Here is a 12862-nt window from a genome sequence, read left to right as displayed (position 1 = left end):
CATCAGCCATTACTCCAGTATAAAGTGTCACATGATCCTTAAGAAATCATTCTAATATGCTGATTTATTATTAGAATTATCAATGTTGGCAACAGATGTGCTGCCAAATATTTGTTTGGAAACTGAACTTTTTCACAGTTTTTTTTTGTACTTTTTCAGGATTCTTTGATGAATAAAAAGTTGAAAAGAACAGCATTTATTCAAAATATAAACCTTTTCTAACAATATAAATCTTTGCTATCACTTCTTATCAATTTAACACATCCTTGCTGAATAAAAGTTTTAATTTCTTTCAAAAAAAGAAAGAATAAAAGTTTGCTGAACCCAAACTTTTGAACTGTAGTATATATTATTAGAAAAGATTTCTATTTTAAATATGCTCTTCTTTTTAACTTTTTATTCATCAAAGAATCCTGAAAAAAAGTATCACAGATTACAAAAAAATATTAAGCAGCACAACAGTTTCCAGCACTGATAATAAATCAGCATATTAGAATGATTTCTGAAGGATCATGTGACACTGAAGACTGGAGTAATGATGCTGAAAATTCAGCTTTGCATCACAGGAATAAATTAAATTTGAATGTATATTAAAATAGAAAATTTTTATTTTACATCGTATTAATATTTCACAATATTATATTTTTTTATATAATAAAAGAAACCTTTAAAAAACATTAAAAATCATTCTGATCCCAAACTTTTGAACGATAGTGTATATAGAAACATAATAGAATGTGTTTTCTTACAATGAGTAGCAGCTCTTCTGCCCGCAGTATATCTTTCTCAACAGTGTCTGCATTCTTCTGCATACGTGCAATCAGCAAGGCCAGGTTACTCACCTGCGATCTGCAGTTCAAAATTAAGAGTTAGAATGACAAAGTGTAAAAGATCCTCAAATGCAAAATTAAGAAAAAAAATTGTTGCATTAGACATTAAGAAATATGTGTAGAGCATCAAATCACTCAGGATGATCACACTTATCAGTAGGATTTACTGTAAATGAAGCCTGTTAGTTTTGAAGAGTTGTACGGTTTTGATTAGAGAAACTGTAACAGTGAGAATGACAGAGAACATTTTTCTTTGGCTCATGATGTCAAAAAAGTACGTGAGGGGGTCCATAGAGAAATTACATAACACAATTTCTGGCAATATTATCGGCTTGATTGCCATTGGAAGAGAACTGAACTGAGCTGGACAATGACATCACTGAATCAATTATGAACTGACTTTAACTGAAAAATTGACTATTTACTATTGTCCTCTTGCATTATCGACACACTATTATCCTGTTTAACACTGCAAAGCTGCTTTGACACAATCTGTATTGTATAAAGTGCTATATAAATAAAGGTGACTTGACTTGACATAATACAAGTTAAATACATTGTAACTATGAACTAATCATCTGTTAAGCAGTATATTAATTAAGGATGTAAATGTTCCTAATGAATGTTAATTATTAATGAATGCAAGCTTTTTATATTGAGGATCCCTGAATTGGCTGAGAATCTGGGTGGGGTATCCCTGTGTCTTGAAACTCTAGAATTATGTACTTTTTTCTGTTCTTTATCATTCTGTCACCTTCAGTCTTTTTCTTCCTCCCTGAAGAAATAAAAACAATGAATTTGAGAGCTCACGGGGTAAAAACGCATTTTAAAAACATATTCCTACCTGTTAATTGGACCTCAGTGGGTTTCCAGTGGAATTACTCATTAGTCATTATCCCAGTTTATTTAATCACCACCCCTGATTTATTAGCTAGTTGGTGGATATTGGTTATATCCAGTCATTTAAGCTGCTTTATTACATAATGAAAGAAAATATCTTACTCAGATTAGTGAAACCAAATTTTGTGTGACATTCATCTGAATGAAAACTAGTTCCACGCTGTCAAAGAGACAAAATTGTAAAACATTGCCATTTTATCTCTTCCCCATCATGCCATGCTAGTCGAGAGAGTTTCATCATTGTTCTTATCTAAGAATGCAAACAATGCCACACCACCCTCCACACACCCGTTCTCTCGACATCTCTTCCTCCGCCCATACATCCACCTTTTTTGGACAAGCTTCTAAGACAGAGACCATGCCTGTTAACGTGTATAGAGCAGACAACATCTGATCAAGAGAAACCTATTTGTGACTATTTTTTTTTTTTCTCCATGTGTTTATACAGCATCAATTGTTTTTGTGGGTTCTTCTAAACCAACACACAGGACAACAATGGCCTCATATTGTAGCAAATCTTAATTTCCTAAAAATATAAGTCAGTGACTGTAGGAAAAAGGAAAATTATTACACATAAGGGAAATCATGAAATTCTAAAGTCAACTGTCATCTAAACATTGGTTTAGATAATGAGATCAAACTGTCTACACAGCAGCATCAGAAGATCACTGCTGACATTGTTGGATGCTCTTAGATGAGTCCTGAAGATTTCATACGTTATTTTGTTCCATTTCATGGGTCAGAAAATTCCATAATGGGTCAGATAAGGATCAGATAAGGGAGACATCCAAAATGTGTACTGCTGGGTTGCCTCCAGGATTTTGAAGTAGGGAAACACTGAATTACATAAAACATAGCACATACAATTACTAAAAAAAGTAATAGTTTTTCTGAACTGTTCTAATGTCTACTCTTTTTTTTGTGTTTCTGTTCTATTACAGAACTTATACAATTTTTGTTTCTTTATGCCTTCTATAACATTTTACTAGAACTATATTGTGTTTGTCTTTCAAATGTCACGTTTGCATTACCGTGTCGAAACAATGGACCAACACCCAGCAGCCTAGTGGAGGAACAAGAACGTCAGCCCTTACAGGAACTGAGCTTAGGCAGCCAGGACACTCCTTTCACTGTTTCTATCATTTTTTTTTATACATCTGCTTTTATTGGGAGACCCTGATTATTGCATGTTTACACAACACCTTTATTTAGCTGTTCAATTGTATGTACATTACACATGCATTAATCAGATTTGACTAGTGGTGAGTTTAGATGGGAGATCTGACCTCTATACAACAATTCTGATATCTAAGAACATGCTTGCAGATGATCAACAGACAGTCAGTTTGTCTGGCTTGCTTTGTTACAAATTAAGCTCTTGACCTGATCCCAGTGCAGTTGATACTGTACTGCACTGACCTAAATGTTTTATTTTTATTTATTTATTTTTGGAAAACTAACAAAATAAATAGATGGTGCTGATTATATGTCATACAAAGACAAGGAAATGTTTCTATTTAGCAGAGCAGATAGGGAGCCCAATTTGGAACGAAATTCATATTGTAATTCTAATATTGTCATTAATTCAAATAAACTACTGATGTGGTTAAATAAAATAAATATATATTTAACAAAAAAATGTGCATTAGAGATTTAGAAAATAGTGGTCTGTCGTCTTGATGTCGTATTGCCCAGAAATCCATAACCACATGATTTTTTTCCAGATTTTGTTACTGTTAAATAAATATATTATGAAATACTTTTTCAGATATTTTGTCTATTTCATGTCTCTGTTCTTCATCACCCATGAAAATGATTTTTAACCACTGTAGTGTATTTTTAACAAACCATAATAATTCCAACTTGTGTTTAGAAAGCAGAGGTTATATTATAACCAAAACAATCAGCATAAGGGCCCACTGAACTAGTTATCCTTTCTGGAATGTTTCAGTTTCCTTCTTTTATTTAGGCTAATAAATTCAGTACATGCTCTAAGTGGAATGGAGGTGTAAATTTTAAAATGAGAATAAAATATCACTGACCAAGAAACCAATTATATTCACAAATTGGTTGTTGTAGGCTCCAGCAAATAACATTGTTGAAAAATTACAGATAATTTTTTGATTGTAAAGGGTTAACCAATTACAGATTTCAGATCTAATGTTCCCAGGAAAATATAGAGTTAACCATCTTTACGCCTTCACTCTCTGGGCTCTGGTTACCCAAGTCGGTCTAAAACTGATCTCAGACCTGCCTGCCAACAGAACAGAATCAAAACAGCCTAGAGGATAAAATAACAAACAGCACTCACTTGCTTATCTTGGAATCATCTTTCATTGTGTTTTCCTTCTTCTTGAACATCCTAAAAGTTGTAGTGAGGTGAGATTCACCTTCTCTGCCGTTGGTGTGCTTGTGAAGCTGTCTCACTTCTGTTTATCCTTTACCTCCACAAACTTCTCTGTACACACTTTCTGCCTCTCTAGAACTGTCATACAGCAGTGAGGTAAAGCTGTTCTTCTGTCTCCACTCCGCCCTGAGTAACAGGTGTTGGGCGACACCCAGACCACCTCCTTTTGTAGGACCGGGCAGACCAGTTTCACCTTCCCATTTTTTTCACCCACACGCACACGCACACGCACGCACACACACACATTTACATCTTATCATTAATCTTTTTTTTTTTTTTTTTATCTTTTAGCCTAGTTGTTATTAATTAAAAGTTATAACAAAAGGAAGAACTATGTCACATTACCAGTTAGCCCTAAATTAGATTGTGACCAGTAAATCACTGTAATCTTCTCTGAATTATAGTGATTTAGTATTTTATGAAAATTGACCCAGCTTTGTTAGACATGTTGAAGAATTATTTTTATTAACAGTAGTTCAATATAACCAGGACTTCATATGAATTATTTTCAGGACACTGTCCTTTTTAAGACTTGTTAGCTTGTTAAATGTGTAGAATCTGTGAATGTAACATGGTGTGGAATGTTGTTGGGTCACTTTCTCTCAGGGCCGTGGTAGTTAGTGGTAGCGCACATTTCTAACATGTACTGTCACATGGTAGGGTGTGACAGAGATGCAGGCGTAATGTCTTGCCCTAGTCACTCCCTCTTTCTCTCTACACCCTCTTTCTTAAATGAACCCAGTTCATTTATCCACCCCCCACCCCTCGGGGTGGGTTTTGAGTAAATGTTATCAAATTACTTTAACATACATTTTTTGTACCTAATTATCTTCTCAATTTTTTTTTTTATAATTATTTTATTTTTTTGATGGTGGTAGATTTCATCCCAGTATTTACTTTCAAAGTCGTTAAACTGATGGTGTTACAAGTCACCCCATCTACCTTATCTCTTATTTTCTTTCTTTCTTTTTTTTTTGCACTGTTCACTTAAATAGTTTAACATAGGTAGCCTCTCAATAGGATGTTGTAAAAACTTCATCTATAATTATACAATCACAGGAAAATGTTTGAAGTATTTTTTTTACGTAATTTAAGATTACATAAAGCATGTCATGTCCACTAATCAGTATTTCTCTGATTCAAGTGAATCTGTGTTCTGCCACATTAGAGTCTTCATACACTATGAAAATCATGAGTGATGTCCATACAGCTTGATACTTTACTTACAAATACCCATGTCCACTAATCAGTATTTCTCTGATTCAAGTGAATCTGTGTTCTGCCACATTAGAGTCTTCATACACTATGAAAATCATGAGTGATGTCCATACAGCTCGATACTTTACTTACAAAGACCCAAAAAAAAAACAAACAAAAAAATCAACAGAACACTTAATCCCAGTCTGGGATTGGTTGAGGATTATTCACATTGGGGTGTGGTACTTGCATGTATATAACAATGGATGTTTTATTTTGGGCTTTTTAATTAGCTGTCCATCTCCTTCAAACAAAAGAAACCAAACAATTGTTGACAGACACTTCATTTTGCTAATAGAGGTCTTAAATTCCTGAACTTCACCTTCACTAAATGAAAATTTAAAGGATTTTTAGTTGACAATGGAATGTCAACTAAATGTTCTGTGCTTTGATATATAACTAATTAACCCATTGCCAAACATCATAAAATCCAAGCTGCAACCAAATAGGAGAAAGCAGCCTTCTAACTAAAAACTTAGTTTAAACTCCCTTGTGTGTAACATTCCTCAGGCCCGAAATGCACCCTGCCTGGAACGCTGTGCATGTGGTCAGGAATGAAGATGAACAGATGACAACAGAAAGCTGTGAAGAGCTGTGATAGAGATCTACTCGAGACTTCTTAATCATATAGGTGGAAAGTGACTAAAGTTTAATCTAGACTCATGCATTTGGTATGCTTACAGACCTGATTTGCATGTATAGAAACACACAGGCAGACAAACCTTTAATATCTGACCCAGTTCAAATCCATGGTACATGCAGTGATGACCAAAACAAGTTTACTTTTTATTGTTAAATCAGGAGACTTCAAACTAAAAATCATTCAGTTTCATCATTTATAATATCCTATCCATTTTAGGATCATCATCATGGTGTTTATTGAAGATTAAATAAATTCTCACCAACATCTGCTCACAAAACTGACAAAAGGAATGAAAAAAAAAAATGAAAAAATTAGCAAAACCTCATCTGCAAGTTGAAAGCAATTAGTTAGAACAAGGGAATCTTTAGAACAAAAGATAGCAAATTATATTAGGAAACAATCACAAATAAAACACTAGCAAATCGCTTGCTTCCCTCTTTATGGCTTTGTATTAAGATGATAGTTTAAAATATAAGTCATGATTTGTAAACAAAATTATGCCAGTTCATATTTCTAAGGTACATTACAGATGATATATCCTATAGTCCTTATCTATACATCAGACAGGTTAATGATGAGGGTAATTCCTATGTTCAGTCACAGTTGATTGTTCAAGTGACTGTAACATCCTCTAATAGAATAAACATTGAGTTCTTCATGTCATCATAATGACTGACATGAATGATTGACCACTAAAGCCCCCAGTTGGAACAAATATTTGAGATCCTCAGCGGTGTTAAGTATAGACTTCTTCAGTGAAACAATAAGCCCACTTTTGTAATGTGCTAAGCAGATTGAGATCTAGGCAAACAAAGGCATCTAAGTAAAAAAAATAAAAATAAAATCAAGATAGACTAAAACTCTGGATGATAGAGGGTGTAGAGGCACGAAGCATTACCACTGATTAATATACTTGGCAGAATTTATATAACCAAAAAAAAAAGTCAGTATGAATTTACTACCAAACAGGCTGCACTTACACCTCTTAAACCAATTATGGCATGTTTTGGGGAAATGGTTTGACTGTGGAAGGATCCATAACTCTTGGTCTTGAGGAGATATTTATATTCAGATTACTTCAAATACAGCCAAACGGGCCAGATTTAGCTTCCAAAGCCAAAGAAGCCTCTAAAGTAGCCAGTGATGCCACCCTTGCCCTTCTGCTCCACCTTATCATCAAGAGGTGGGAAAGCCACATGGTTGAGAGCCAGGTCAAAGAAGAGAGGCTTGCATGGAATTGGCTGGAAATCTGGAGGGAACTGAACCAGATTGGGCTGCTTGCTCAAGAGGGTGGGGTCTAGCCGGAAATGATCCAAACGATCAGACAGAGGCTATAGATAAAACAGAAAAAAAAAAGCTTTAAAATTCAGAAACAACCTTCTTATTACAAGACCAGCTCATAATGTGCTTTAAACTTAAATACAAACAGCCATCATTCACAAAACTCAACACACTCCCCGCCCTTTGCATGTTTGTTCATTTGTGAAGTTTTCATGGAAACCAAATACATTGCATGCTGACTTCCAAGAAGGGCTACTCTGAAAAGATCACTAGAAACAGAGAAATATAGGCTATAATAATCCTTGCAGTCATTAAAGGAATAGTTCACCAAAAAAACCAAACGCTTAAAATATGCTTACCCCCAGGCCACTCAATAAGGTTGAGTTTGTTTCGTCATCCGAACAGATTTGGAGAATTTTATCATTACAATTTTTTGTTTCATTTGGTGAGCAGGTTAATGCAAAATTTCTCAAAATCTGTTCAGATGAAGAAACAAACTCATCTACATATTAGATTGCGTGAGGGGGGATACATTTTCAGCCATTTTTGGGTGAACTATTCCTTTAAATCATTCAAATGTAGCATGTCATGGGAAAAGTGCATACCCATTACTTATATTTCTATACTATCTGAATTTAAGCTCTAAACAGAAATACAAGTAAAGATTTAACTTCTGGATTTCATGTAATTTGTGTGCTTAACTCATAATTATAATTTTAATTTATAATTTGCTGGGCTTTCAAAGCAACTTCATTTGGATATAATGTATACCTTATGGAAACAGCAACATTTCAGTTCTGAAATAACATTTATTGAATCAAAAAACAGTGCAATGTGAATCATAAATACAGACAGGTGCAATAATTTGGGCACCCAATGTAATAATCACATCAATATTTTGTAGAACCTAATTTTGCTAAAATAACAGCATGTGGACACTTCTTATAGCCACTGATATGTCACTGAATTCTGACTGTAGGTATTTTGGACCATTCTTCCTTGCAAAATGTCTCCAGATCAGTCAGGTTTGACGGCTGCCAAGTGTGGACAGCCCACTTCAAATCAATCCATTGATTTTCAATGATGTTCAAGTCTGGGGAGTGGGATGACCATTCTAGAAAGTTTGATCTGTGTATGCGCATGAATTCCATGGTAGATTTGGAACAATGGTTTGGATCATTGTCCTGCTAAAACAACCAACCCTGGTGTAAATTAAACCTCTTGACTGATTCTTGAACACTGTTCTTAAGAATCTGCTGATACTGGATGGAATCCATGTGACCCTCAACTTTGACAAGGTTCCCAGTGCTTGTGCTTGGAACACTTTTTTTCTGCCATGCAAAATGATTCTGGTTGTGACCAAATTACTCTTAGTTTCATCTGTTCACAGCACATTATTCCAAAATAGTTCTGGTTCGTCCAGATGAACCTTTGCCTATCTCAAACAGTTCTGCTTGTTGGCAGAATGCAGAAAAGGGTTTTTCTGCATCACGCTTCAATTGAGCTGTTCCTTGTGAAAAGTGCACTGGACTGTGGAATGATTTACAATGACACTACCAGCAGCAAGATGTTCTTGGAGCTTTTTGGAGGTTGTCTCGGGTTTGTCTGTGACCATTCTAACCATTCTTTGCCCTTCCGGTTCAGATATTTTTCTCGGCCTACCACGTTTCCTTCACAAGGACTGTTCTTGGTGGTATTCCATTTTCTATACTATATTTCTGATTGTGGAAGACAGAGACCTTAAAGGTCACATATTTTACACCTTTCTGGAGTTTTATTTTAAGTCTTGATGTCCTTAAGAATATATATTTGCGATATAAGTACCAAAAACCATCTCAATATATTTTTACAGCTCCTCTCTCAGGAACTCTGCAAAGAACAAGTCGATTTTGGCCTGTCTAATGAATATTCATGAGCCTCTCTTCTGATTGGCCTGTTGTTTTCTGAGTGACGCTGAGTGGTCACTGCTGAGGGAAATGTTGTCCGGCCTTACATGTTTGAGCCGAACTCAGACCCCGAATCGGCGACGTCAGGAGACAACCAACCACCTCAAACGCGCTTACAACAGGATGTTTCAGAATGGTAATGGTAAAATTCTTTTTTTTTTCCAAACACCTAATGCAGTAAATACAAACCTGACCAGCCGAGCATTTGCGATCACGTGAACTTGAAGACACTTGTACAAATGCAGATGGGTGACATGAATGGAAATGATTCCAGATTGGCGATGTAGTATTTGGTTTCTGTATTCTGTACTGTATTTTCCTGCGCTCAAACCTGCCAATCTAAAGGATCTGTGTGCATTTGACTGTGGATTGACTGTTTTGAAACTTGTATGGTAGTTACATAGCACCTAGACCTCAGTTAAGAAAAAAGCCAGAAAATTTCAGTTTTGACAATATGGGACCTTTAAACCTTTGTGATAATTTTCTGTATCCTTCTAATTCATATTTACAAATTATCCTAGTTTTTAGGCCATTAGGAAGTTATTTTGAGGTTCCCATGTTGCCACTTTCCAGTAAAGAATCTAAGAAAAGCACAACTAGCAATTAGCAACCTTAAATATCCTTTTCATGATTGGTTGCACCCGTGTTTGCAGCGTAAGGTTCATTGAGTCAATCAAATCAATTCTGTGTTGCAATCAATCAGCATTAAGTGACTGCAGGTATTCAAATAAACTCAAATTAAAAGGATGCCCAAACTTTTGCACAGTATATTTTATTTTATAACTCAATTCTGCTACACCAAGAATTTCTCTCTGAAAAACATTACACTATCCAGCTTTCTCTAGAAACTGAAAGGCATATCACTACGATCGTATAAAGACAGAGCAAATTATTATGTAGCCTCAGAGAGGTGCCCAAACATTTGTATAAAACTGTACTTAAGCAAAATGCATGATAAATTGAAAGCATTCTGTTTCAGGGTGTGTAAATTTTTTTATAAATTCAAATGTTATTTCATTTTTTTATGAAGTAATTACAAGTGGAGACAGTTAATTGCCCATATGGTGCAAGAGAGAATGTGTATGTCTGTATGTGTTAGGCCTGTGATGGACCGACCATCCATCCAGGGTGTTTCTCTGTTTTTGGCCTGAGATGCTGGGATAGGCTCCAGCATCCCTACATAGGACAAGCAGTTTGGAGAATGGATGAATAAATTATGAAGGATAACAGATTGGAGTTGCTTTTTTCTGTGTTGAACATGCCTTCTGCAAGCTATATTTCAATGGCTTTAGAAAAGTGGATACATGTCCCACCCACAAATGATGTCTATGCCTTCATTTCAAACCCCTATGCTGTTATTTCACCCATGGAACACGAAAGTAGAGAATTTTGTAGAATCTTTACATGGCTCTTTAATGGAGCTTTTTTGGTGTGCTGGTACTCTTTGGTGCTTGACATATGTGGTCACTATGAACTGGAAAGAGTTCTTCAAATACACAGGTTTGAAACAAACAAAAGGTAAACAACGACAATTTTCATTTTTGAGAGAACTATTCATTTAAATGATCCCAGAGTGCAGCACACCATGAAGCTGCAAAACATACAAAGCAATCTGCCAAGCAACATTCCACTGTTCTCCTCCTCCTCCTTTCTCTAAACACTTCTGTGTATGAGTATCTGAGGAGCAGTTAAATGTCTGCATGTATTGTCTAAAACTGTAAACTAGACATGATCTTGAGCTTGTGAATAACAATCAGCAAATGTTTTTTTAAAAGTTAATTGCAAAACATTGTAATATCGTATATATAACACCTTTGAATATTTTATTTAATCTGGGGCAAATAACGCTAATAATGGTAAACTCGTGGAAAATGTTTGGAAATATTCAGTGAAGTTTCCATTTGTCCTTTCTTACCGTGGTGTCTTTAATCTGCTGCTGTGGGGGCACCTCAGCAACATCCTCTGTGTCTAAAACACAAATACAATGTCACAGGTTTTGAAAGCTTTGTTAGCTGCAACTGACTATGGCAAATGTGTCTGTGGATGAAGGCGGAAGGTCAACACAAGACTTTTTCTGGCTCATTAAAGGGATAGTTCACCCAAAAATGAAAATTCTGTCTTTAATTACTCACCTTCATGTCGTTCCAAACCCATAAGACCTTTGTTCATCTTCGGAATACAAATTAAGATATTTTTGATGAAATACGAGAGCTTTCTGACCCTGCATAGACAGCAAGGGAACTACCACGTTCAAGGCCCAGAAACATAGTAAGGACATCGTTAAAATAGTCCATGTGACATCAGTGGTTCAACTGTAATTTTATGAAGCTATGAGAGTACTTTTTGTGTGCAAAGAAAACTAAAATAAAGACTTCATTAAACAATTCTTGAATAAAGAGAAGAATTGTTGAATAAAGTCATTCTTTTTGTGAACCACTCGGATCTCTGATTTCATCCAAAAATATCTTAATTTGTGCTCCGAAGATGAACAAAGGTCTTACAGGTTTGGAACGACATGAGGGTGAGTAACTAATGACAGAATTTTCATTCTTGTCTGAACTATCCTTTTAAGAATGACTGGATCCTTGTGCAATGGAAAAGGTTGCGGTCATGCTCACCCACCTAAGATGGCTGCAGCTTGGAGGGAGTACTTTTCAGCACTGACCTCAGCAATCAGCTCCTGGACATCAGGAAGATCCTAAGAGAAATGGAGTATCAGTATGAGGGCTAAACTGAGTGCCAAAACGTTTATGTAGTGGGACTCATTGAATTATAGGTGTGTTGCATGATGGGTAGTGTGCAGTTTAGTTGTTTTATTGTAGTTTATGTATTCACTGTATATTGTGGTTTGGGTAGTGATGGGTTGCTGTATGTATTATATGTACATAGTATGTTACTTGTATTTAAATAGCAGATATCGTATTGTATGTGTCCAATACAAATTTCCTTTGGGACAATAAGGTTTAAATAATCTAATCTAATTGCATATATCTATTTCAACTAGAAGAACTACATAGCTGAAAGTGAAACTTCGAAACTACAAATATAATCTTATTGAAAATTTGTTTTTTATGATTTGTGTACTGATTAAAAGCAATCTTGTGGCAGGATATGTGTTGAGAAGTTTGATAAAATGCCCAAATTAATCGTACAATAACACCAGATTTTTCCTTTATTAGATAAAAGTAATGGCAGATTACACTCATTGCTAGCGTATTTAAATCAACTGGTAATTTCAATGGTATGATTTTAGGGTCAGCCAAAATGACCGGTCCCAAAATGCCGCTGCAAGATTAATCTTTAATGAGCCGAAAAAGAACGCATGTCACACCTCTGTTCATCAATTTGCACTGGCTACCAGTAGCCGCTCGCATTAAATTCAAGGCATTAATGTTTGCCTACAAAACCACCACTGGCATTAAAGTGTGACAAACATGCAAAAAAATAAGAAATCAGGAAGGGGGCCAACACTTTTTCACACCACTGTATGTGCCCTCTAGAAGCTTGCGTTTTGCAAGTGAACGGCATATTAGAGGCACAAAATCACTTTCACTGACTTTTTCATTAACTGTTCCCTCCTGGTGGAATGACCTGCCCC

At 35.6% G+C, this 12862-nt stretch overlaps 2 protein-coding genes across 3 annotated transcripts in view; both read right to left on the bottom strand.

Moving 5' to 3' along the window:
- The window catches only part of evpla (envoplakin a), a 23761-nt gene extending 19464 nt beyond the window's left edge, over positions 1-4297 (bottom strand). The window contains exons 1-3 of one of the 2 annotated variants that reach the window (XM_016505474.1): positions 4042-4102; positions 1557-1605; positions 750-849 (exon numbers count right to left, since the gene is read on the bottom strand). In XM_016505474.1, coding sequence (XP_016360960.1) covers positions 750-849; positions 1557-1576 — 120 coding nt within the window. In that variant the 5' untranslated portion in view covers positions 1577-1605; positions 4042-4102. Of the gene's footprint in view, positions 1-749; positions 850-1556; positions 1606-4041 lie in introns of both variants that reach the window. The other variant, XM_016505473.1, reaches the window with a different exon arrangement.
- A 1950-nt stretch (positions 4298-6247) lies between these two features.
- The window catches only part of srp68 (signal recognition particle 68), a 65566-nt gene continuing 58951 nt past the window's right edge, over positions 6248-12862 (bottom strand). Inside the window, exons 14-16 of the mRNA XM_016505471.1 lie at positions 11887-11962; positions 11180-11232; positions 6248-7368 (exon numbers count right to left, since the gene is read on the bottom strand). Of these exons, the coding sequence (XP_016360957.1) occupies positions 7141-7368; positions 11180-11232; positions 11887-11962 (357 nt within the window). The 3' untranslated portion in view covers positions 6248-7140. The remainder of the gene's footprint in view (positions 7369-11179; positions 11233-11886; positions 11963-12862) is intronic.

This window comes from Sinocyclocheilus anshuiensis, unplaced genomic scaffold (assembly GCF_001515605.1).
Source record: "Sinocyclocheilus anshuiensis isolate Anshui unplaced genomic scaffold, SAMN03320099.WGS_v1.1 scaffold1039, whole genome shotgun sequence".
In the NCBI taxonomy this organism is placed as follows: Eukaryota; Metazoa; Chordata; class Actinopteri; order Cypriniformes; family Cyprinidae; genus Sinocyclocheilus; species Sinocyclocheilus anshuiensis.
The sequence above is the reverse complement of the archived record's forward strand: the minus strand, read 5'-3'. Positions and strand labels throughout refer to the sequence as shown.